Below are 22,501 nucleotides of genomic sequence, written 5' to 3'. Positions count from 1 at the left end.
TTTATTCTCCTCCCTTTTCCCTGTTGCCTGGTTTAACTATAAAAATACCAGACAGTTCTGCATATTGTCAAAGCAAGAATATACAGTATTTGCAGCGTTGACACTAGACACATAACATGAAGTATCCTTGGATGACCTGGCTCTCTTGACTAAAAACAGAGATGAACACCAACCCCTATAGTCAAATACAACTGGACAGAAGATATATTTACAGTACCTTTACTTTTAATGGCACTTATGCAGGGATCAATAACCAGGGGCCACAAAATTTGGAAGGCTATGCAGTGTTGGAGCATAAATGATGCTGTATCATTAGCCTTGATGGCACAGGGGCTACAATGCAGTACTGCAGGCTATTTCTGTTGACTGCTGGCTGCCATCAGTTTGGCAATTCAATTCTCACTGGCTCAAGGTTGATTCAGCCTTCCATCCTTCCGGGGTTGGTAAAATGAGAACCCAGATTGTTGGGGGCAATATGCTGACTCTGTAAACCGCTTAGAGAGGATTGTAAAGCACTGTGAAGCGGTATATAAGTCTAAGTGCTATTGCTATAAGTCGAAGACTACCTGCACAGGAAACAAACAGGGAAAACTTGAATTCCTTACACAGGAGGATTTCCAAACATGATGTCTAGCCATCACTGAAACTAAGTGTGATGACCCATATGAATGGGATATAGTGATGGGAGGATACAACAATTCATCAGAAAAGGAGAGGTTATCATATTAGACATAAAGAAGTGATAGGCTTGCAGAGGCATTCACCAACTGGAATATGGAAATTCTTTTGAGATCATCTAAGTAAGAATAAAACGAGACACAAACAAATCAACAGAGCTTATTATACATTTCCTGGCAGATGATGAAGACTTTCTGTGGCAGATGACCAAACCTCTAAAGAGGCACATGAGTGACAAAGGGAGATTTCAATTACCCCAACATCTGCTAGGCCTCAAACTCTGCCAGGAGTCAAACGCCCAACAAATTCCTGTTCTCTCTTGCTGACAATTTTATTTGTCAGGGGATGGAAAAAGGAGCAAGATGATCTGCTATTTTGGACATAATCCTAACCAAAAGAGAGGAGCTGTTTGAAGATGTGAAGGTGACTGGAACCTCAGGAGAAATTGATCATATTATGTTAGAGTTTATTACAAGGGCAAGAGACCAGATTTCAGAACAGCTGACTTTTATGAACTCAGAGAAAAGCCAAATTGAATTCAAGGGCTTGAAATTGTGACGATAAAATGGCTCTGGGAAGGATGGAAATAAAATACTGAAAGTGCACTCAAAAACAATCCCTATTCAAAGAAAAATAGGAGACATCTAAGAGAGCAGCTTAGATGTGTACGGGAACTCTTTGCAATGCTGAAAAAAATGACTTGGGGCATATATAGGAAATGGAAGGAGAAGAGCATTACCAGAGAAGGGTATAAGACAGCCATGAGAAACTGTAGAAATCATATCAGAAAGGTTAAAATGCAGAATGAATTACATCCCAGGGTACTGAAAGAAATAGCCAGGTCACTGCAAAACTGCTAACATAATCTTTGAGAACTCCTGGAGAATTGGTAAGGTCCCAGAAGATCAGAAAACAAACACTCTATCTTTGAAAAAAATGAAGGCAGAAGACGCAGAAAATTATAGAACTATCACCATGCCATTTATGCTGGCATAGTTCTTCAAGTCTTTTTAAATTAACAGTGCTCTGTTTCTGTAGGCTTGTGATCACTAATGAATAAAAAAGTCCTGTGAGATATAGATAGATAGATAGATAGATAGATAGATAGATAGATAGATAGATAGATAGATAGATAGATAGATAGATAGATAGATAGATAGATAGATAGATAGAGATAGAGATGATAGAGATAGAGATATAGATATAGATAGATGTGTGTGTGTGTGTGTGTGTGTGTTCACCTTGACTGGACTCCCTCTTCCCCTTTTTTTGGCCCATGTGAACCTTTGTTATGACAATTATAAGAGAGGTTGTTTGTTTGATGAAACTGAGTTCCATTGACCTAGTGCTCATCTGCAGCCAAATGTCTAAGAAACTAAAATGTCTAGAAATTATATATGTATTAATTTGTTATAGAATTGGGAGGCATATGTAAAGCTGTTATATACCAAATGGCCATTGCAACAGCTGAGGATGGGATTCATGGTACAATGTTAAGCCCACCTCATTGTTTAAAGAAAAAGATCTCAAATATCCTTTGGTTTAATTCTGAAAATAGCACAGTATCATGAAACATGCAAAAAATAAAAATAAATAAATAAAACTCTCACCAGATTCAAAATAAAAGACTAAGAGTTGCAGGGAAAAGCTTTGGTGATATATCAAGACTCTAGCACTCACGTTTTAATTTTCCTAAACATTAAGAACTACTTTAGACCTATTGCTTATGTAGTAATATAATTATACTAATATTTCTATTGTTACTACCATTTTTAATCATTTCATAAATGTATAATAGTTTTAATATGTATAGCAAGGAAAGTTCAGTTGTAAAAAAGTAAGTTCCATAGCAGGCATCTTGCTTTAATTTATTCTTTTTCTAACATGTCTAAGATCCAGATCTAGTTTCCTTGGCAGTCATGCCTCCAAAGAATTCCACTGTACCAAAACCATGTGAACATAAGGAACAGCAGAGAGTTTATCCCTGTACTCTGAAGCAGGGATAAAATAACTTTTATTGCTGCAGCACTCTTATAGCATTTTTCAGGGCATGGTTCAGAGCAGTGCTGCTTATCATGACTATGATCCTGAAAAGTACATTAAAGGGAAAGCTTATGTACTTTTATTCAGGAATGAATCCCATTAATAGAATACATTTATAGCAATCTATGTATTCCTCAAAATTTCAAATCTCTTTGGAGTATATAGGATATTGCAAGTAAGGCATTTCTCTCTTTAAAACACTCTATAAGGAAGAAAGCTTCCTGTAGGTGAAAGAACCAGTGACCAACAGTAGTCAATCTTGGAAAACTGAAGGAGATGACACTATTGAAAAGTAAATATTTATGTAGTCAAGGCCTTTTTTTTCTTAAATTGTTCTTAAGTTAAAATGTCACATATCACTATTTTTTGTAATGGACAAGAAATAAATTTCCCATTGATTAACATAATTTTGTTTTCACAAGTATCCTTTCTCTCTTTTTTTTAAGATAAGATAACCTTTATTGTCATTTTGTACTGTGGGCACAACGGCACACATCAAAAATGAAATTTAGTTGCCCTCTCTCAAAGCGAAACACATACATGACACACACCTAAACATACTATGTACAACATATGTATAGACCCACACCCCTACATATACATAACAAATAAATATTAAATATTGTCCATCTTGAATATATAACGGAAGGAGGAAGCTTGAGAGTTCACAAAGTTTCTAGCCCAGTTGTTCTCAACCTTTTTAATGCCGTGACCCCAACCGGTAGTAAGTCGAGGACTAAACTGGTTGTAAGTCGAGGACTAAACCGGTTGTAAGTTGAGGACTAAACCGGTTGTAAGTCGAGGACTACCCAACTGGTCGTAAGTCGAGGACTTTCCCTGCCCGGGAGCGCTGCGCATGCGTGGTTCCGCCCCCTGCGCTGGCCAAGGCGTAGCTGGCAAGCGGGAGAGATGGAGCAGGCCAACCACCAGCTGGCCCAGCTCAAGGGAGGTAAGGCACCTGCCGGAAAAGGGGAAAAAAATGGTGGACAAAAAAAATGGTGGAAAAAATGGCGGACAGCCTTGCTTGGCGACCCCCGTGAAATGGTTGATCGACCCCAAATGGGGTCCCGACCCACAGGTTGAGAACCACTGTTCTAGCCTATTTTCAAAGAGGAGGCAGGCTTAAGATGTTTTTAGAGATGAATATATGAAAAAGTTGCTCTGCATAAATGGCTGACAATTTATAGCATCATAACCTGCTAAAAATATTGCTGGATAAAAGTTTGCAGAATTAGGTGCAGATAAAATCATACATAAGGGCCATTTCAGAAGCCCTTTGCATCCTAAATATGTATTCCTCTATTTGAAGTGGAAGCAATCTGTATAATATTTATATGGGGAGACTAAAGACAATCTTACATAAAGAAGTAGTTGCTACAGCTGACCTAGGTGAAAACTATGGAAATACTATTACAATGGAAAATATTTTGTGATTCTTTTTTAAAAAACAAAATATGTACTCATGTATAATCCATCTTTCTTCCAACCAGACTTCCTAAACATTATCTGTATTGTTAAATCTGCTGTTGAGATCATAAGTTCTCTATAACAGACATGAGCAAAAGGAACTTCAGAATCTGTCACTCAATTGTAGAGCATCCTTGGTAAAAACATTTGTCCTTTACTTATCTTGAAGGTCTTCCTATTAAACTGAGGAAAAATACTTTAGCACATCAACAGGATTTCTTAAAATCTTTAAAATGGGTTTGATACTTAAAAAATTACTACAGCAATTAGTAGGGCTCTATCACCCTTAGAACAAACCCTTAAAAGTCTACCTATAAAAAATTGTCAATATTCAAATGTCCTGGGGAATCTAACATATTTTTTTCACTAAGCCATAGCTATATGTGCTATTTCCATTTAGGAGTTACTTTTTCAAAGGTTATGTCTACATGGAGTAAGAATTTTTAGTGTGGTTTTGTTATCATTAAAAAATTAGATTACAAATGGTGTAATATAGATAAATATACAAAACATTTACATTTGACTTTTTTAGAATAATGCTTCTTACAAAAGAGTCTGTTCACTGAGAGAGGCTACCTAAAGAAAATAAGACTCCTTTACAATTCATGTAGCTTTTAAACATTATTATTTTGTAGCTATATTTAAAGAGGTTTGTCAAAAACTAAGTCTACATATGTGAAAGTTTCACTCTTCCATGATCCCATAATCCTCCCCTGCTAGTTTATAAACATGAAGATTTCTATTAACCTAGTACATTCAAAGAAACCATATATAGAAGACAATTCTAGACAAATCTAAGATAATAAAATAGCCTACTGGCTCTTATCAGCAAATTGTCTTTATGAAGTATAATATATTAATCAAAATACTAATCCTTTTGTTATAATAATTTCATTATGTCATGAATCTGTTCAGAAATTCAGTAACGTGCATTTCATCTGTTCAATTATATCATTTAATGGAATTGTCTGCATTTTTTTTTTGGCACCTTTTCCAGAATTTGGGATGAAACAACTCTCTCCAATTATAGTTCAGACTTTTTAAAAAAAACTTTGTGTTAAAAAAGCATACCAAAGTCAATGATAAGTCATTAGAAAAGAAATATAAAAATATAATAGGAAGAATTCTAGATGAACCAGTTTATGAACATGGCTTCCTATTCTAGATGAACATAATAAAAACTGCAAAAGTTCCTAGGGAGTTTAACTGTGCCTGACTTGTCATATGACACCTTCCCCCATTTTTCTGCAGACTCAAAGAAAGAGCAATGCTGTTGGCAGCAAAACAAATCTTCCCACAATCTCAGTATTTAAATTTAGCTCTTTTGAAGAATCCATTTTATCTTCATTAGATTACATTGCCCGTGACAAGAATTTGCAATGTTAACACCTAGAGAAGCTTAGCTGTTAAAAATGAGAACAAACTCTGTCTCTTCTGTTATCCAGTTTGGAAGAAACTGAGCAACTTGGATTTCTTTCATTCCATATCTTTGCCTAAACCAGAGGTAGGGAACTATGGCCCATTTATGACTTATGGACTTCAACTCCTGAGCATGGCTGGCTCAGGAATTCTGGGATTTGAAGACCCCAAGTCATAAAAGGGCCATAGTTCCCCAGCCCTGGTCTAGTCTAAACTATCCCTTTCCTGAACCACTAGCCTCAAGACTGCATACAATACAGTCTAATACAATAGCATCACAAATATTTTTTTCCTGTGACATTTCAACAATAATCTAGTCCTCTAACTGTACAAAAGCCAAGTTCTAAAAATATCTTTGGACAGAGAAAGCTCTACCCAGCTATTCCTATCTCATCTTACATTCAAACATTTTGACAGCACTAAAGTGTAGCCATTTTCTTCTAATATAGGATGCATTCCCTATATGTTTAGAGCTGACAGAAAATCTATTCCTGCTGTATTATATAGAATATATTTCACATTTTCTGTAAGAGTTTTTTTTTAAACATAGACAAAAGACAGCTTTATCACAGGAGCAAAAATGGAACAGCAGATCTTTAAAATTTTACGGAAAGTTTTATATATAAAGTTATATTATATATATCCTTAGCCATACATACAAAACACTTTCCTCGTAAACTAAGGCATCACATTATCCAATTTCAGATACATTATGCAAAGACTAACTTTCTGGGGGATGCTGGGAAATATAGACGGTAAGTGATGAAAACAAAGAGCAACAAGAGGGATGGACTCAATTGCGGTGGTGATGAGGATACTATTGGAACATCCGAAGGACCAGTTAGGGGCAGATGATTGTGGATAAAATCTATCTATGTAGTTGCTAAGCACTGACACCAACACACACACACACACACACACACATATATATATATATGTTGTACCTCCCAATCAATTTTGATTACTACCTCTGGTGCTTTACAAATTGAGTCACTTCCCACTTGCCCTTGAAGAAGACCAAATACCTTCCCCAACACCAAATGTCACAATTTTGGCACAAATAGACCCGTTAGCAATAAGAGAGTGTTGCAGAGAACATCTGAAAAAATATGGGATATCTATGCATGTGATGTGGAACTACTTTTGGTTTTGATCTGAGCCAAAAATGCAGCAATCAAAATATTGATGGGTCCTGGACATGCACATAGTATTCCAATGCTGAAGCAACCCTACTTCATATTAGCATATAATGCCCTGGTTAAGTCGGAGTTACCTGGTAAGTGGCCTTTTCCTTTGATTACTAAAAACATACAGCATATGGTCACTAAGACACCTTTTGCTGATTGTAGCACAATTTTCATATTGCTATTTTCCCATTATTAAAACAGGGTCTTCTCTGTGACACTATTTCTACAGGTTTTTGCAAGATGCCAACTGTGGTGTATTTTAAACATCTGATCAAAATTTATCCATTAGGTCTATGTGAATATTCAAACTTCCACATCAGTTCAGACCTATTCAGTCAAATCCACTCAACAAATCATACTGGCAAATATGTCCAAATTTCTTCAGATTAAATTGGACCTAATTCAAGAGGTTCCTGTTATTTTAACCAGGAACATTCTTATACAAGTGTGGAATATTAATTTGAACACAACACACTTTATCTTTCTTCACTTTATATATTTAAAATACTGAGATATTAGCTTGATAGGATTTATATGTTTAGCATTTTTCTTCTTGTATTCCACTTGGAAATCCTCTTAATACGGGAAGCATTATAAGCATTTCCCCCATAGTTAATAAAAGAATATTTCAATAGTCCATGAAATATAAAATACATGTTGGAACTATGTATTAATATCTGAGCTGAGTCAACAGAAACTGTCTAAAGTTAGTATATGATTTTCATCTTAATAACAAACATAACAGCAAAGCTTGGCACTATTTTAGGCATTATCCTAATTTAGGACTACCAGATTTTAAAATTTGCCAATATAACATTAAGAGCAGAAATATCTATATTCCTCTCATAGTCTGTCACTGTGTAACTAAGACTACACTAACACCTTGAACTCAGGATAGCTAACTTGTGTATAAACTTGTATAGGCCTGTATTCTGAAAGATTATTGGGTTGATGCAGATAAAAGGCTGGAAGCAGAGAAACTGGTTGATCCCCTGCATCATTTCCAACTCTTGTTTTACAGACTATGGTAGCTACCTGAGGGGAAAAAATGGAAAGTGCAAGTCACAGACAGAGAAGTACTCTAGCAACTCAATGAGACATACTTTGTACCTAGGAATGCACAATAAATATTTTCCACTATGTCTGGAAACACAGAAATTATATTTAGTACTTTAGAGGTTAACCTGAAACAGTGTGTTTCAGAAATGTTGAATCTTTTATAAAGTTTGAAATAACTGAAAACTTGGTCTCCTTAGCATATTAATTATTCAGTGGAAGAAACGAAATGCTCTGGCTATGCTGCGGTATTTATCAAAACATAAAAGTAATTTAATAACTCCCCATTTAGTTCTATCAGCAAGGGATGAGCTGATATGAAACCTGCAAAACACCACAATCCAATCTCAGGAGAAAAGATAGCATTCAAATAACTACTTACACCATCTAGATAATATTGCCTAAGTCATGCAGACCTTTGAAAAGCTCCTTGTGTAACTAAAGGCTGCCCACATGTCTTGCCTAAGTTGCTCTATTCTCCCCATTTTTTTAAAAAAAAGTATATATAATGCATATCCACCTGAGATGCAGTTCATTGGCTAGAAGTCTGGTTTTCCTGTGAATGAGAGACGAAGCAAAATCCAGGCACGTCTTGAAAAAGGAAAAAAGATTCTTTGCAGTTATTCAGGTTCTTGCAGACTTGTTTAAACTAGGGCAGTTCCTAGCGTCATTGCAGTCCTCGCCTACTGCTGTTGCCAGTTGCAGGAATTTGGGTGGAGCATTGACAAAACTGAGGCAAACATATAGGTATGAGTAATTAATGTTTCCATAGAATCTGGAGATCATCCAAAATGATGAATTAACCACTGCCAGTGTAAGGCATTTCATTTTATTTGGAAAATCTGATGGAAAATGTGGAATACAGGTTATTGGGTTCATCACAGCTCTGTCCTGTTTATTCCTGATCAGTTTCCTCGTTCCTCTCAAAGTCTCACCATACAAATATCTAGAAATATTCTAACTCATTTCACAGTGATATCGTCCACTTGACTTCTCTTTATTTACATGTGTTACTAATAGCTAAAAATTAGAGACCCACATAGTACATACATGAGTTAGGGAGAGCCACATGAGATGAAAGAGGATAACATCTTACATTAAGCCCTGGGATTCCTTTGAGCTTAGGGAACCTTAGGAAGGCCACAGAATGCTCCATAGCATGAGCTCCACCACCTGTGGAGCTCATGCCTGTACTGGCTCCTTCAGGTAGCTGGGCAGGAGCTCATGCCTGTACTGGCTCCTTCAGGTAGCTGGGCAGGACATTTATGTGGCTAGTTCATGCCTCTCTGAGGGAAAGTGTGATGTCACTTGTTTGGAAAGCAGAAGTTGTATATCATTCTTGAAAAAGTCATCTCTCTGTGCAGAATTCAGTACCTTAGACCAGGCATGACAAACTGCCGGCTCATGGGCCAGATGCGTCACACCCACCCCATTGCCGGCAATGGGGAAAAAGTCGTGATGCGTCGCGCGACGTCACAAGTTTGACATGCCTGCCTTAGACCATGGTATCTTTCTAGACCATCTGCCATGGTTGCAGGTGTAGAGCAAAACCTGAGTGGATGCTTCCAGCTGGTATGCCTCAGGAAGAATATCTGAATCTATGATTGCTCCAATGTAGAATGCAGGAGGGTTCCATCATATTCCTCTTATATCCATATGAAAACACTGGGGGATTCATTGGCTTGAGATGAGGTCTAACCACTATGCTAGTACTACAGAATTATACATTGCCACCCCAGGTCTAACTGAAGATGTTATAAAAGTTGTGAAACAGAGTCTGGTAGCTATCACAGACTGTATGGGGATAAAGAAGTTCATATTGAACAGTGAAAAGACATAGGTGCTAGTTATCAGTAAACAACTTGGTCTTCTAGAAAATTCAGTTCTAATAGCTGCTTAAGAAAGAACTGTACTCTCAGAAATTTGGAGGCCATCCTGGATTTAAGTTTCCTGGTTGAACTACAAGTGGGGGCTATGGCCAGAGACTTTTTATCCAGCTTAGACTGGTGTACCAGTTAAGGTCCAAACCTGAGCCTGGAAGCTCTGGATGGATGTAACTCATCCCAGCATAGCCACACAATTGGACTATTACAATATAGTCTATATGAGAGTTTCTTAAGAAGCCACACAAAAGTTAAAACTAATTTAAATGCAACATGTAAGGAGGGGAGGTCCACCATTTGCAGAGATATTTCTAACCTGAGGCCACTGCACTGATTATCATTGGATTTCCTGACCCTAATTCAGAGTGCCAGCTATTAATTACAAAGCCTTTTATAATGTGGCACCAGAATATATCACAGTCTGTCTTAGTAACATGACTATGCCGGTCCTACTTGATCCTAGAATCTTCTTAAGATTCCTTCCCCTCTAGTAGGCTTCTCAGTCATGGTCCTCAAATTATGTAACAAGCTCCTGTGCAGATACATATTGTGTAGATCCAAAGCCATTTTGTTACAGCAGATTTGGCCTTTTAAGACTGTAGGTGACTATTTATGTTTCACAAATTATATAGCATATTAATGCTTTTTATACTTCCCTACACTTCCCAGAGTTGTTAGATTGGGCTGGCATATATGGATGCAAGATGAACAGTGATTAATATTTATATGTTATTTATATGTAAGGGTGTAGGTTTATACATATGTTGTATATAGCATGTTTTAAATGTGTGTTATGTCTCTTACGCTTTTGAGAGCAAGCAACAAAATTTCATTCTTAATGTGTGCCAATGTGCACACAGTAAAAAATAACAATAAAGGTTATCTATCTATCTCTCTATCTATCTATCTCTCTATCTATCTATCTATCTATCTATCTATCTATCTATCTATCTATCTATCTATCTATCTATCTAGTTAGCTAGCTAAACTGCTTATAAGAAATAATTAAATAACAAGTTAACATTAATAGAAATTTCTCCAGACATAGGTATCACATTTTTAGTTTTTTTAAACTTCATGTTTAAATTGCAATTGATTTAAAATTCAATGGAAACATTGAATATTCAGAAATAATTTCTCTGAAACTTTCTGGCCTTCATTTTTTAGAGGCTACTATGTTGAACACTTCTAACATTCGGCATCATAGAAGAACCAAGTCATAGTACAGTTTTGCCTGCTGGGAAATTTCCATGGGACATTTGTGACAGAAAAAAATAGCTAATGTCTATTATGGAAATGAAAATGAAGATTAAAGAAACTGAAGGAAAAGAGAAGGAAACAATGAAAAGATTTCATTCGGTACGTAGCGCTATGAGCTGTGGTAGACAGCTTTATAAATAGAATATACATAAATATTTGTTCCTAAGTCATCAGGTAGCTGTTTTATTGAAGAGCCAGAATATTTACAGAAATAATTTTAATCAAGAACAGTGACTGCACAAATCATAACACCGCGTGTTGTAATCTATCATAACTCTGCTTTTCCCTATTCTAAAAGCAAAGCACATTGAATAACCAGTTTGCAATTGTTTGTGGAAGATTTACAACTATAGGAGACTGGCTGTCTACCTTCTGGCTTATGGTATGATTGCTATTACTAATCCAACAATATTTTAAATATTTCAAGCAATTCATCACTCTGACCTTTGTGATGACCTGATCTTATATAATTTGGGTGCATTTATGACAATCAACTGTCTTATGTATATGGAACTTAGCATTGGGAGGAAGTTGCATTTCTCAAAAATTCTATAAAGCAAACTACTGCAGACTAGAAACTGAACTTTAAAAGTGAAATGAAAATAATTAGTTTATTTATTTATACAACTTATACAATAAGCCAGAATGCTTTAATATTCTACCTTAGCATGTTTGAGTAAACTTATCATTTCCATTTAACTTCCGTTAGTTTCAGTGTTATGGCAAGCTAGAAAAGCTATCTTCCAGGATTCTTTTTGTCATCCATTCATAGCTGGAATACTGGATGGTTCCTCTTGTAAACATTCAGTCATAAGTCAAAAGATAAAAAATGGCTTGTTTATAATAACACTATTGTATTTGTAATGACAAACAAACCACAGGCAGAAAGTTTGTTTAGTAACTTCCACCCAAAGGATAAGCCAAGAATGAGCAATGTTGGCATCCCCTGACATACTTGTTTGATCACAAGATTTGCAAATAACCCTTTCAAGTGTTTGTTGCAGGAAATGCTGGTGTGTGTATATGCATAAAGCAACTCTATTTGTCTTAAAGAAGGTAGAGAAAGGTGTATGGCAAGTATACCTCTGTGCCCTCTAGACCCAGGCAGCACCCTGATTTTCTATAGAAAGTTTGAACTATAAGCTAATCAGCTGCAGCCCGCAAAATAAGATTCTTCTTACACTGATTGCTAAGCAAAAGCCAACAGACTAGAAAGGAAAAGGACAGAAGATTGTAGATTTAGAGAATGTGTGCATATTGGGGAAGGTCAAAGGACTTTTGCAGACTCTCAGTCCTTCTTCCCACTAAAAAGCAACCAGCTTGTATGAAGAACATGTGTATTATCAATGGGTTAGCCAGTAGGCTTTGAACTGTATTCGTCTGACTATCTTCTTTAAACTATCCATTTGGTTTGGGAATTGGTGTTTGTTCTAAAATCCAAACTGCCTTGAGGAAGCTGACTTGTACTGAACAGACCTGTGATCCATCTACCCCAATGTTGTTAAAACAGGTTATATTCATAATCTCAGCATGGTGAATTAACCCAATTGCTTAGTTTTGTAAAATACAAAGAATCGTAAACAAACTGCACTAGGTAGCCACAAACTAATTAATCACATTTCATTCAATCTGTTGTGTATACCCAGACACTAAATAGAAGCAACTCTCCAAGTTTCCAACTGGAACCTTTGCTGGTTCTCCTTGGAGATGCTGAAAGTTGAAATTGGAAATTTTAACGTGCAAAGCAGATGTTCAACACTGAGATAACAGTCTGCAAAGAAGGAAACACGCTTGCCAAGTAAATAGCTTTAGATAAGGAGAAATGGGTAACTCAGCTGGAGCCAGTCAGATGAAGGTGACAAGAGTAAACATTTTGTCAAAATAAGTATCAAATAATGGCTATTGAAGATATACTAAAATGCAGAAGTAATAATTGGTAGAAGATATGTAGATGTAAACCTATTGGGAAACTAGAAGTGGTAAGAATGGGAATTCCAAAAGAGCAATATGTGTTTTTCAACACTTGCCCAGGAAACTTCTTGTCTCTGTTTAAAAAAATGGGTAATTGTATCCATTAATATTAAGAATGACATAGAACTTTACTTCTTACACAGCAAAAATACTGGATTGCACTGAAGCTCTGTTTGTCTAGAAGCTGCTAGTTATTCCTGCTTTTCCTGAAGACAAAGTAGTTTGAGACAAGCTTTCATGAGCCTTTGTGTTTCTATACCAACCCCTCTGGTATAACTTGTTCTTACCCTTGAGTTAAAATAAAAAGTTAATCTTTTAATGAACTTTAAATCCACTCCAGTTAGTCAAAGTAAGTCATACTGCATCTAACATAAGTTGTCATACTACATCTAACACCTAATAAAATAAGAGAAAGATGATCTCAGTTGTTATGTGTACCAGTAGTTAATGATAAACTAGAGCTCTTAGAGTTAATAAAGTCCTAGGGACAATCATGTAGAGACAGATGAAACCACTCTTAATGAAACAATCTGTATTAACATATACTTCTTTACTCAGCAAATTAAGTAAGAAATAAAGGAGATTAATATTATTGTTGCTGTTAGCTTGAATCACTGAAACTCTCAAGTACACATCAGCTTCCTTTGTGCATAAGTAATTAAAAGGATATATGTGTGTTAAATCACAGCAATGCAGAAGCAATAAAAAACAATGAAGGGAGGGCCAAAAGAAACTACACCCTTATCAGTTGCATCCTTTAGTTTTAATGTTTCAGTAGTCACTTCCAAACTGGAAATCTTTTATACCTGCAAACTACTTATTCAATCTTGTTTGCCTGTACAATTTTCTATGGTTCATTTTAGACTTATCCTCAACACTACTAGATAGGCAGCATAGTAGGATGCCATTCATTAAGTGATATTGTGCACCATCATATGAATTTATCCAGTATCATTTCTATGCTGGTTTACATGCAGACATACCTTTAGTCACTCTAACAAAAAAAAAAAGTCTGTAATAAGGGCCAGTTGGATAATTTCTCATTGCTGATTGAACCCCACCGACACCAACAGTTTCTATCTGCAGCAATTTTGATAAAAAGGCATAAAATTGAGTACTGACATTAAGGTTTTTTTTCCTTTTTATATTTTATATACCTTTATTTAATTTCAAGTTTATCTAATTTTTTATATTGTTCCATTGTATCTTGTCCAATTTTTCATTTTTCCCGTTTTCTTAAAAATTCACTTTAGGCCAGGGTTTTATATGACCAATACACTGCTTTGTTCAATCTAGTCATTATTTCTGTATTTTCACTTTGCTGACCACAGATCATAAATAAATATAATTTGATTTAATAATAATGTGTGGAGGTTTTATTTAGCTACTGGAAGACATTTCCAATTATCTTTGATATCTGCTTGGAATCAGTTGAACTCTTGCATGGGTTCTATCCCACAATGGACATTTGATGTGGGCAATTCCAGAAAACTTGCTAATATGAATTCACATTATTGACCCAGATACTTTCGAGATCTTTCTCTTTCCAGTTTAGCATTGTTTTAGACCAGGGGTAGGCAACCTCGGCTCTTTTATGACTCATGGACTTCAACTCCCAGAATTCCTGAGTCAGCTATGCTGACTCAGGAATTCTGGGAGTTGAAGTCCATGAGTCATAAAAGAGCCGAGGTTGCCTGCCTACCCCTGTTTTAGACCAAGGCTCTCTAGTTACTTTGAGGGCAATCTCAATCATTATCATTGCCATACAGTCTCCAAGCGATGTAAATTGGGAGACCGGCAACATCTAGAAAGCAAAAGTTGGTATCCACCTACTTTAGTTCAATCTATAATTATAGTATATCCTGTTATTTTCTCTCTGATCTGACATTTTTTGGAATTGCCATATGACATATAAGTTCCAACCTTATAGAACTATATACACTATTCTAAATATAGAGTATATATTTAAATACTTTGCCATTTTAAAATATTACTTTGAATACCTTGAACAGTGCATTTGATGTGTACTTTTTTGCTGTAGAGATGCTTCACTGAACTAATCACCATAATCTTAAAATGTTTTTTCCTGACTACTAACTACATAAAATCCTGTAAATGGGTTGTAAACATAGCTTTATTTTTGCACACTAAATCAGCCCAAAGCCAAGCTTAAAAATTACCCTCCCAACTGAACAAAATATATTATAGATCTGGTTTTATATTCTGCTCTACATTCCAATTTCTACAACAACTTAGGAATTGACATTGCATCAAGCAACCTGCCTAAAATTTAATATCTACCTGAGGCGGAATTTTCCATTTCCCCCCAGTGATTTTAATGCTATCTGTCAGAATACCTAAATGAATCACTAAGATATTGTGACACATGACAGATATTACCTGGAAGAAATGGGATGATTCTCTGTCTGGGATCTTTTTGGCCTCCTTCAACAGGGAATTTATCCAAAAGTTGCATCTGCAAAAGAAATATTTACTATGAACTATAATTTACCATACACTTTCCCAAATCCCAGCTTCAGCATGGCCTCTTTCTTGATTATAACTCATTTAGAGTATAAGCTGTAAACAAAACAGATTTTTTAAAAATGTAACTCATGAAGAGAATCCATGTACCCAAGAAGCAAGGTGAATTACATCAGAGTTTGCATAGAATTAAAGTCTGGCATTCCAACAATTTCTGTATTGGACATTTTCTACTTCATGGAATAACAATCCAGCTTGGTTCACCCAGAATTTAAGACAGACCACCTACCTAGTAAAAACTATGGCCTCAGAACCACCAGAGAATTTCAATGAAGCATCACATATAGTTGTTGGCAGACTCCCTTATCCCCCACACAAGACAGTGCTTCTCCATGTATCTTGGAGAGACTTATATGAAGCAGAAAAGTTTCTTAGAGATCTGGAAATACTCACTCATTGGAATTGCTGAACTTTGCTGGAACAAAATGTGTTCTTATAAAGTTGAAGGTTGTATCACCCTTTCTGAAAGACTCTCCCTTTCCTGCTGACCACATACTTTTTGCATGCTTAACTCAGTGTGTGGTCATAGCAAATGACATACAGCACATTCATAATATATAGAACATTTGGCCAAGTTTTTAGTCACCGGATGGATAAATGTTTAATCTATATACGCTATTATAAGTTAGACAACACCCAAAAGTAAGCAAAAACAACAAAAAAGAAAATCCTCTCAAAACAGTAAAATTCAAATGAAAATTTCAGTGATTTGCTTCTTACTGAAGCATCACAATAAACCTAATACTGAAACAACAAAATTGCTAGAAATGTATGCATCTAGTGCAGAGTTCAACAACCTTGTTGGCTTTGTGGACTGGCAGGGGGAGGGAGAGGATGGCTCCGCATGCATGCAGCTGCATTTGTGCAAGCAGCAGGCACGCACACCAGTTGTGCAAATGGAGCATGTGTGCATACGCTCACCCACTGTTTGTGTGAGTGGGGATGTGCACGCACACATGCGTGCACACTTCTTCTGTGGTCTAGTTCTGAAGGATTAAGGCTTGGTAGTGGGCTGCAGCCCAGGGTTGGGGACCCCTGATTTACTGCATACATGTATGATCACATTTGTGTACAAAAGAATAGATTTTAAACTGTGGATATATAAGAAAGCCCAGGTGGAAAAATCTAGGAACTGAAATGGATTTAGAATGCTATGGCCATGTCCATATGAGGTTTCTGAAGCATTTGTAAAGCAGCTCTTCTGAATTCTTCTTCATTCCCCAAATCCAGCAGTATTAACGAGTTAAGCTCAATTATTTTCATTTCAGCTATGGTGTACTTGGGTTACGAGGTTTTAGGGAGATGTGAAAAGGTGGAGTGAGTTATAAAAATCAACAGCAAAATTAATCTGCATTACAGCCTCTACATGTAGAGCGAAGAATGTATTCATTTTCAAAACGTTTCGTCTATGCCCATACACCAATGGAAAAAATCAAAGCAGAAATGGTAGACATGATTAGAGAAGCTTTACTATGTATCAGTATCTTACATCTTATGCACTTGTACCCGTAATATTATTGATTGCATAACCATAATGTAACCATTAGTCCTAGTTCAGCCAACATGCCAGACAATGATAATGCAAAGTAGCCCATAGCAAGATTTGATTATAAACAACATTTTGATTTATAGCAAAGTTTGAATGATACTTTAAGGTAAGCTCATACTGAGTGCACAAAACAGGCTTAACTTGTCTATGGCAACACAACATATTGAATCATAAATTAACTAAATGGGCTAGGTTCACACAACATGCTAAATTACAAAAAAGCTAATTAAGGTTAAAAGTAACTGAGCTTACTATATTGTGTGAACACAGCTGATAGTTTCTGAACTACTGTAGTTAAAGGCACCAGATGAAACTAGCCCACGTCTTAGTATGTCAATTGAATTGATTTATAGTGGCTTCTAACAGCAATCCAAATAATGCCCGATTATCTGATTTGAAAGCATTGCTTAATCACAACTGCAAACTTTCCACACATAAGCACTAATGGGAGTTACATGTTATTATCACTGCATGAACACAATAAAAGTCTAATTTGTGTGCAAAGTTAGATGGAAAGGAACCATAAAATTTTGTCTTCAGCAAATCACTCAAAGCTGAAAGAAAATGGCTTTAATGTGTCCTGGCACAGATGAAGACCTCAAAGAAGAAGCCTGCCAGGACTGACACAGTAGTGTGTTCATATGATATAGTTGACCTAGTAACTATTCAGTAAAAATATGTATTCCCATATAAAAACAGTGCATGATGCTCCAGTCAAATAGAAGAAACCATATTTGGCACCTAGTACTTACCACAAATGTGGCTGCATGACAGAATTGGGAGCTACTTAAGTACTTTATTTTACTTCCTTTCCTTTTTTCACTCTGTCCTCTCTGGCTCTACATTGACAAAAATAGAGTACCTATAGAAGTCCCATTTTTCTTGCACTATTCTGTGTCTTCAGATACATTCCAGTAATAAAAAAAGATTTATCCTCTCACGCTTACTTGCATAATCTAGCTGGCTAGGGAAAGTTAGTTTAGCTCCAGACTACAGAGCTATTTGAGCTAAAACTAACTCCCTTAACTTCAGTAGCCATTGGTCTTAACTCTTCATACAATATTTAGTCTTCCTTCTTGACCTATACATACTATGTATACAACCAATAACTGGAAGTTTGGCTCTAACAAAATTAAAAATAGTCAGTACCTTGGAGAGCTCAGTGCAGGAAGCCACAAGCTTAGAACTTTCATTAGTGGAACTGTTTCCTAGGCCTTGTCTTGGACAATTGAGGGCTTAAGAAGGCTTAGCTCCACCAGGCTTATTGCTGTCTTTAGACTTAAATCCCTTCTGAAGTCTCAATTTTGTGCAAGACTGAAAAATTAGAGTTAATCTTCTGAGGTTATCACTTAATTGGAGGGTGTCTTTATTTTTAAACCCTAGGCCAGGAAGGCTAAAAAGGAAAGGGTCATAGCTTCCTTTGTGCTAGTGTAACATGAAATTAATCATTGCTCAGCTCCTGGCCACAGGGACATGACATAATATTTCTTTTCTTTCGATGGATGGAAAATCTTCATGTTTCTGTATTTTTATGCTTTGGTTTCCAATAGATCGGGGGTGTCAAACTCGCAATGTCACATGATGTGTCACGACGTATCACAACTTTTTTTCCATTGCCAGCAATGGGGTAGGTGTGGTTTCGGCATGATGCATCCAGCCCGCGGGCTGGCAGCTTGACCCCCCTGCTATAGACAGTAAAGACTACCTCAGGTCAATCAGTCCTAAGATTACTTTCTTCAAAAGAAAACAAAGTTATACCTCAGCCCTGAGTTTTGCTGTCACTGCATTTTCATCCAGGAAGATTGACTCTGTGGCAAGAACTGACAGACACATTCCTAGGTTCTTAGAAGTAGGTTTGTTTGGCTTACACAAGCCTTTTGTACCACATCAAAGTGGTTATATGGCATTTAAATAAGCCATATTTATCCACAGCATAGACATCCATGTAACAGAGGCAGAAAACTAAAGCTATAGGATCCAGAAATCTTCCGTTAACACAATAAATATGAGTAATGTGGAAAACTGACTGCAGAACCAGTACTTATTTATGTGTATTGACAGTATTGATGTGGCTTGTACTCCACTAATTATAGGAGTATGGAATCACCAAAATTGCTAGCCCACTAAAATCACTTAAAGGACATAGCAATCTTGAAAACTCATACAGATACCAGCAAATATTTATATTTGATATTCAAATAATTGTTGTTATAGCAAATATCAACTGATATACAGTAGATCAAGTGAAATTAGTGAAAGGAGACAGTAAATTAACACAACAGGAAACTAAATGGCCCAATATTAATGGCTAAATGTACAGCAAAAAACTTTAAAAATGAGCACTTTTCTTTTTTAACCAAAATTTGGTTTATATAACCAACCCTCTCCCCAAACCCTAACTGTTTTGATCCCTCAGAAAAATAAAATACAAATATTATTATTGATAACATGGGCTTGAAGTCACAAAACATTTCTTGCAGGGAAGGACTATAACAATTGTAGAAGCTACTAAAATTGATGCTTCCCACATAGAAAATTCTGCTCTATCCTTGGCATTTCTAAGAGCTTAGAAAGCTGAAGTGCTAAAGGACTGTCCTTAGCTAGTGCCACACTGATCATGTCTGCTCGTTACACCAAACCAAAGTTTATGGGAGAAACAAGGTTAATCTACAGGATCTGATTCAGAATCTGATTTATGACAAGTAGTACAAAAGCAGTAAGCAGATCTGCCTAAAATCCATCTGCTGATCAATGAGCAAGACTTTGTTTAATTCCAACTGCTAAGAATATTTTTTTCCCAAAGAAGGCTGACATCCTGATCTACAGATTATCACTATATCAAAGGTCTTTCCACACCTTTCTCCAGAGAAGTAGTATTTCAACAGTTTTATTTTGATGAAGTATTAGTTTATCAAAAATGGAAGTTCTGTTTGTTTTTCTGTTATTCTCTTTAATCATTATGGAATTCCCTAAGTGAACCTAATGAAGGGTAAACTGTTAGTACGATATTCACCATTCAACCTGAGCTGGCACAGAAAGGTATTTTTAGGTTTGTGCTCTTGGTAACCTAGTACATCAAAGTACATTTTACACATTCAAAAGGTAGATAACATTGGCTTTATGAACAGCAGGATTAATTTTCAATACAGATTCAATTCTCAAATCTTAAGCATAACCTGATATTCAGGTTGAACTTCTTGCTTTTTCTATTCTACTTCTTTGCATCAAAAGAATTTTAAATGTCTTGAGGAGACTGGTAGAGCAGAGCCTATTAAGATAATAACTAGTTTTTTCTTCCAGTGTAAATAATGCATGTGGAATCAGACTAGTGAGAGGCAAAGTGTAAATAGCTCTTGTTTTCTTTCCACCAAACAAATATGAGCTTCTTAGTCTAATAATCCATTCATGGAATTGTTAACTCTCTGAAAAGCATTATATCCAGCTTTGTCCTGAACTTTTGTTTAAAAATAAAACAAAAATGACCAAGACTTTATTCTACGCACTTTAATATAATCTGTAATTTGTGCATAAAGACTTTCAAAAGCAACCAGTACTTATGCTCTAAAAAAATGTTCACAGGAGCTTCCTGGATATCTTTGGAAAACTCTTCTGGGTTCCAAAACATTAATAAGTTTGTGTGACCTGTGTTATCATAGGCATCATAAGCAAAGTGGCATGTCATTATTGTTTGATTGCTCTGCAATGAAATTGCAGCTAGTATCTGAAAAACATGATCAATATCCTGACAATGCAAGAGCACATGGCTGCAGAAGAGATATAACTTAAAGCCACCTACTGTACCAAGGAATACAATGACAAATTTTAAAGAAATGGGAAACAAGGTTTCTTTTTCAATTTTTAATTCAAAAAAACTTTGAATTATTTGCCAAAATAACCCACATTCTTTCAAATATACTAATCACCCTTGACTTGGAAGTAAGGACTTGTGAGCAAGGTCCAAACAAATACTTTTCTCACTTGAAGCACAGCAACAAATCTGGTCTCTCAGGACTGTCTCCTGAGAAACTGGTAGGCAAGGTGATAGTTTCACCCAACAGAGCTTTTAAACTGCAGCAATTACTATGCTTATTTCTGTAGGATTATTCTGTATGTCAGTTTTGGAACAGGCTTAGTGCATTTGGAAAACGCCTCCGTTTCCCAATTCATAGATGAAACAGGGAAGTAATTTTTTTTTCTAATGGAACAACATATTATTATTCAACAAAATCATGTTTTAGCCACAATTATAAATTTAGCTGGAAATCTGTCATTAATGGATCACATCAGGTTAGGTGTGCTCAATGGTTTCAGGTGTCACCTGGATGAGAAGATTGGCCTAAGATTGCAGATACCCAACTTGAAATTCCATTCGGCTGTGAAACTCACTAAACAGTCAGAAACACTGATCACATTGTCATAAGTTAGCTAAGTACAATTTACAACCTAGTGTATGCAGTTAGTGGATGATTCAGTGTATCATGCAAATCCAGAAATCTGGTTAGAGTACATATCCAGAGTACATATGTGAATCATGAAAATGAAGCCATTCTTTGTCTAACTTTCCTGTGAAGAGAAAAGGGGAAGAAGAAAAAGAACTATAACTCTTTTTCTGGAACTATATCAAATCCCCCAAAGGGCCTTCTCTAATTCTGTGTATTTCTTAAGGAAAAACAGCTCTAACATGTTGCAATACTTGGATCTTAATTTACTCAGATGTTAATCTCTCTGACTCTAAGGGAACTTAAGTAACTGTGCACAAGACTGCAGCTTTAAACTAAGACAGAAAAAGAAGAGAAGGAAATTGGAAACAGGATGTCTGCCTTCTCCAAAAACAAAAACAGTTAGGAAAGCATGACACTGAAGGTGGGTATATCACTTCAGAAAAGTTTAATGAATTGGACTGGAAACTCAACTATTCTAAGCCTATTTATTATATGTGAAAGGACAAATTATAGTTAGGTAACAAGATAAACACAATTGAGAAAACATACCAATTTATTTTCAGCCAAATGCAGGAAACGGTCTTGAAATCCTCTCTCATCACCCTAAAAACGCAACTACTTCTGACTACTGTTCGGATAGCAATGAATAAACTATTTGCTCTGAAAGAGCCACTCTTTTAAACTTTAGAAGACAATCAGCTGTTTTTCTAATAATACATCAGGTCGACTCAATAAGTCCACTCATGCTCAACATTTTATAGTATTTAAAATCAAATAATCATTTTCAGCTATTAAATTTGCCTATAATAATAATAATAATAATTTAATTTGTACCCCGCCCTTCTCCTCACCGGACTCAGGGCGGCTAACAGCCTTATAAAACCACAGTACAATAAATATCCATTAAAACCAAATTAAAAGAAAATATTTGAAGCGGCCAATCGTTAAAATTACCCTTAAAATACCCTTAAAAACCCCACTAAAATTCCCTAGGCCAGACCC

The 22,501-nt window shown here is 36.0% G+C and overlaps 1 protein-coding gene across 1 annotated transcript in view; it reads right to left on the bottom strand.

Annotated features, from left to right (window-relative positions):
• The window catches only part of SH3PXD2A (SH3 and PX domains 2A), a 243,262-nt gene that overhangs the window by 167,396 nt on the left and 53,365 nt on the right, over positions 1–22,501 (bottom strand). The window contains exon 3 of the mRNA XM_015812791.2: positions 15,365–15,440. Coding sequence (XP_015668277.2) covers positions 15,365–15,440 — 76 coding nt within the window. The remainder of the gene's footprint in view (positions 1–15,364; positions 15,441–22,501) is intronic.

Source organism: Protobothrops mucrosquamatus, unplaced genomic scaffold, assembly GCF_001527695.2.
Source record: "Protobothrops mucrosquamatus isolate PMUCROS unplaced genomic scaffold, P.Mucros_1.0 scaffold110, whole genome shotgun sequence".
Classification (NCBI taxonomy): domain Eukaryota; kingdom Metazoa; phylum Chordata; class Lepidosauria; order Squamata; family Viperidae; genus Protobothrops; species Protobothrops mucrosquamatus.
The sequence above is the reverse complement of the archived record's forward strand: the minus strand, read 5'-3'. Positions and strand labels throughout refer to the sequence as shown.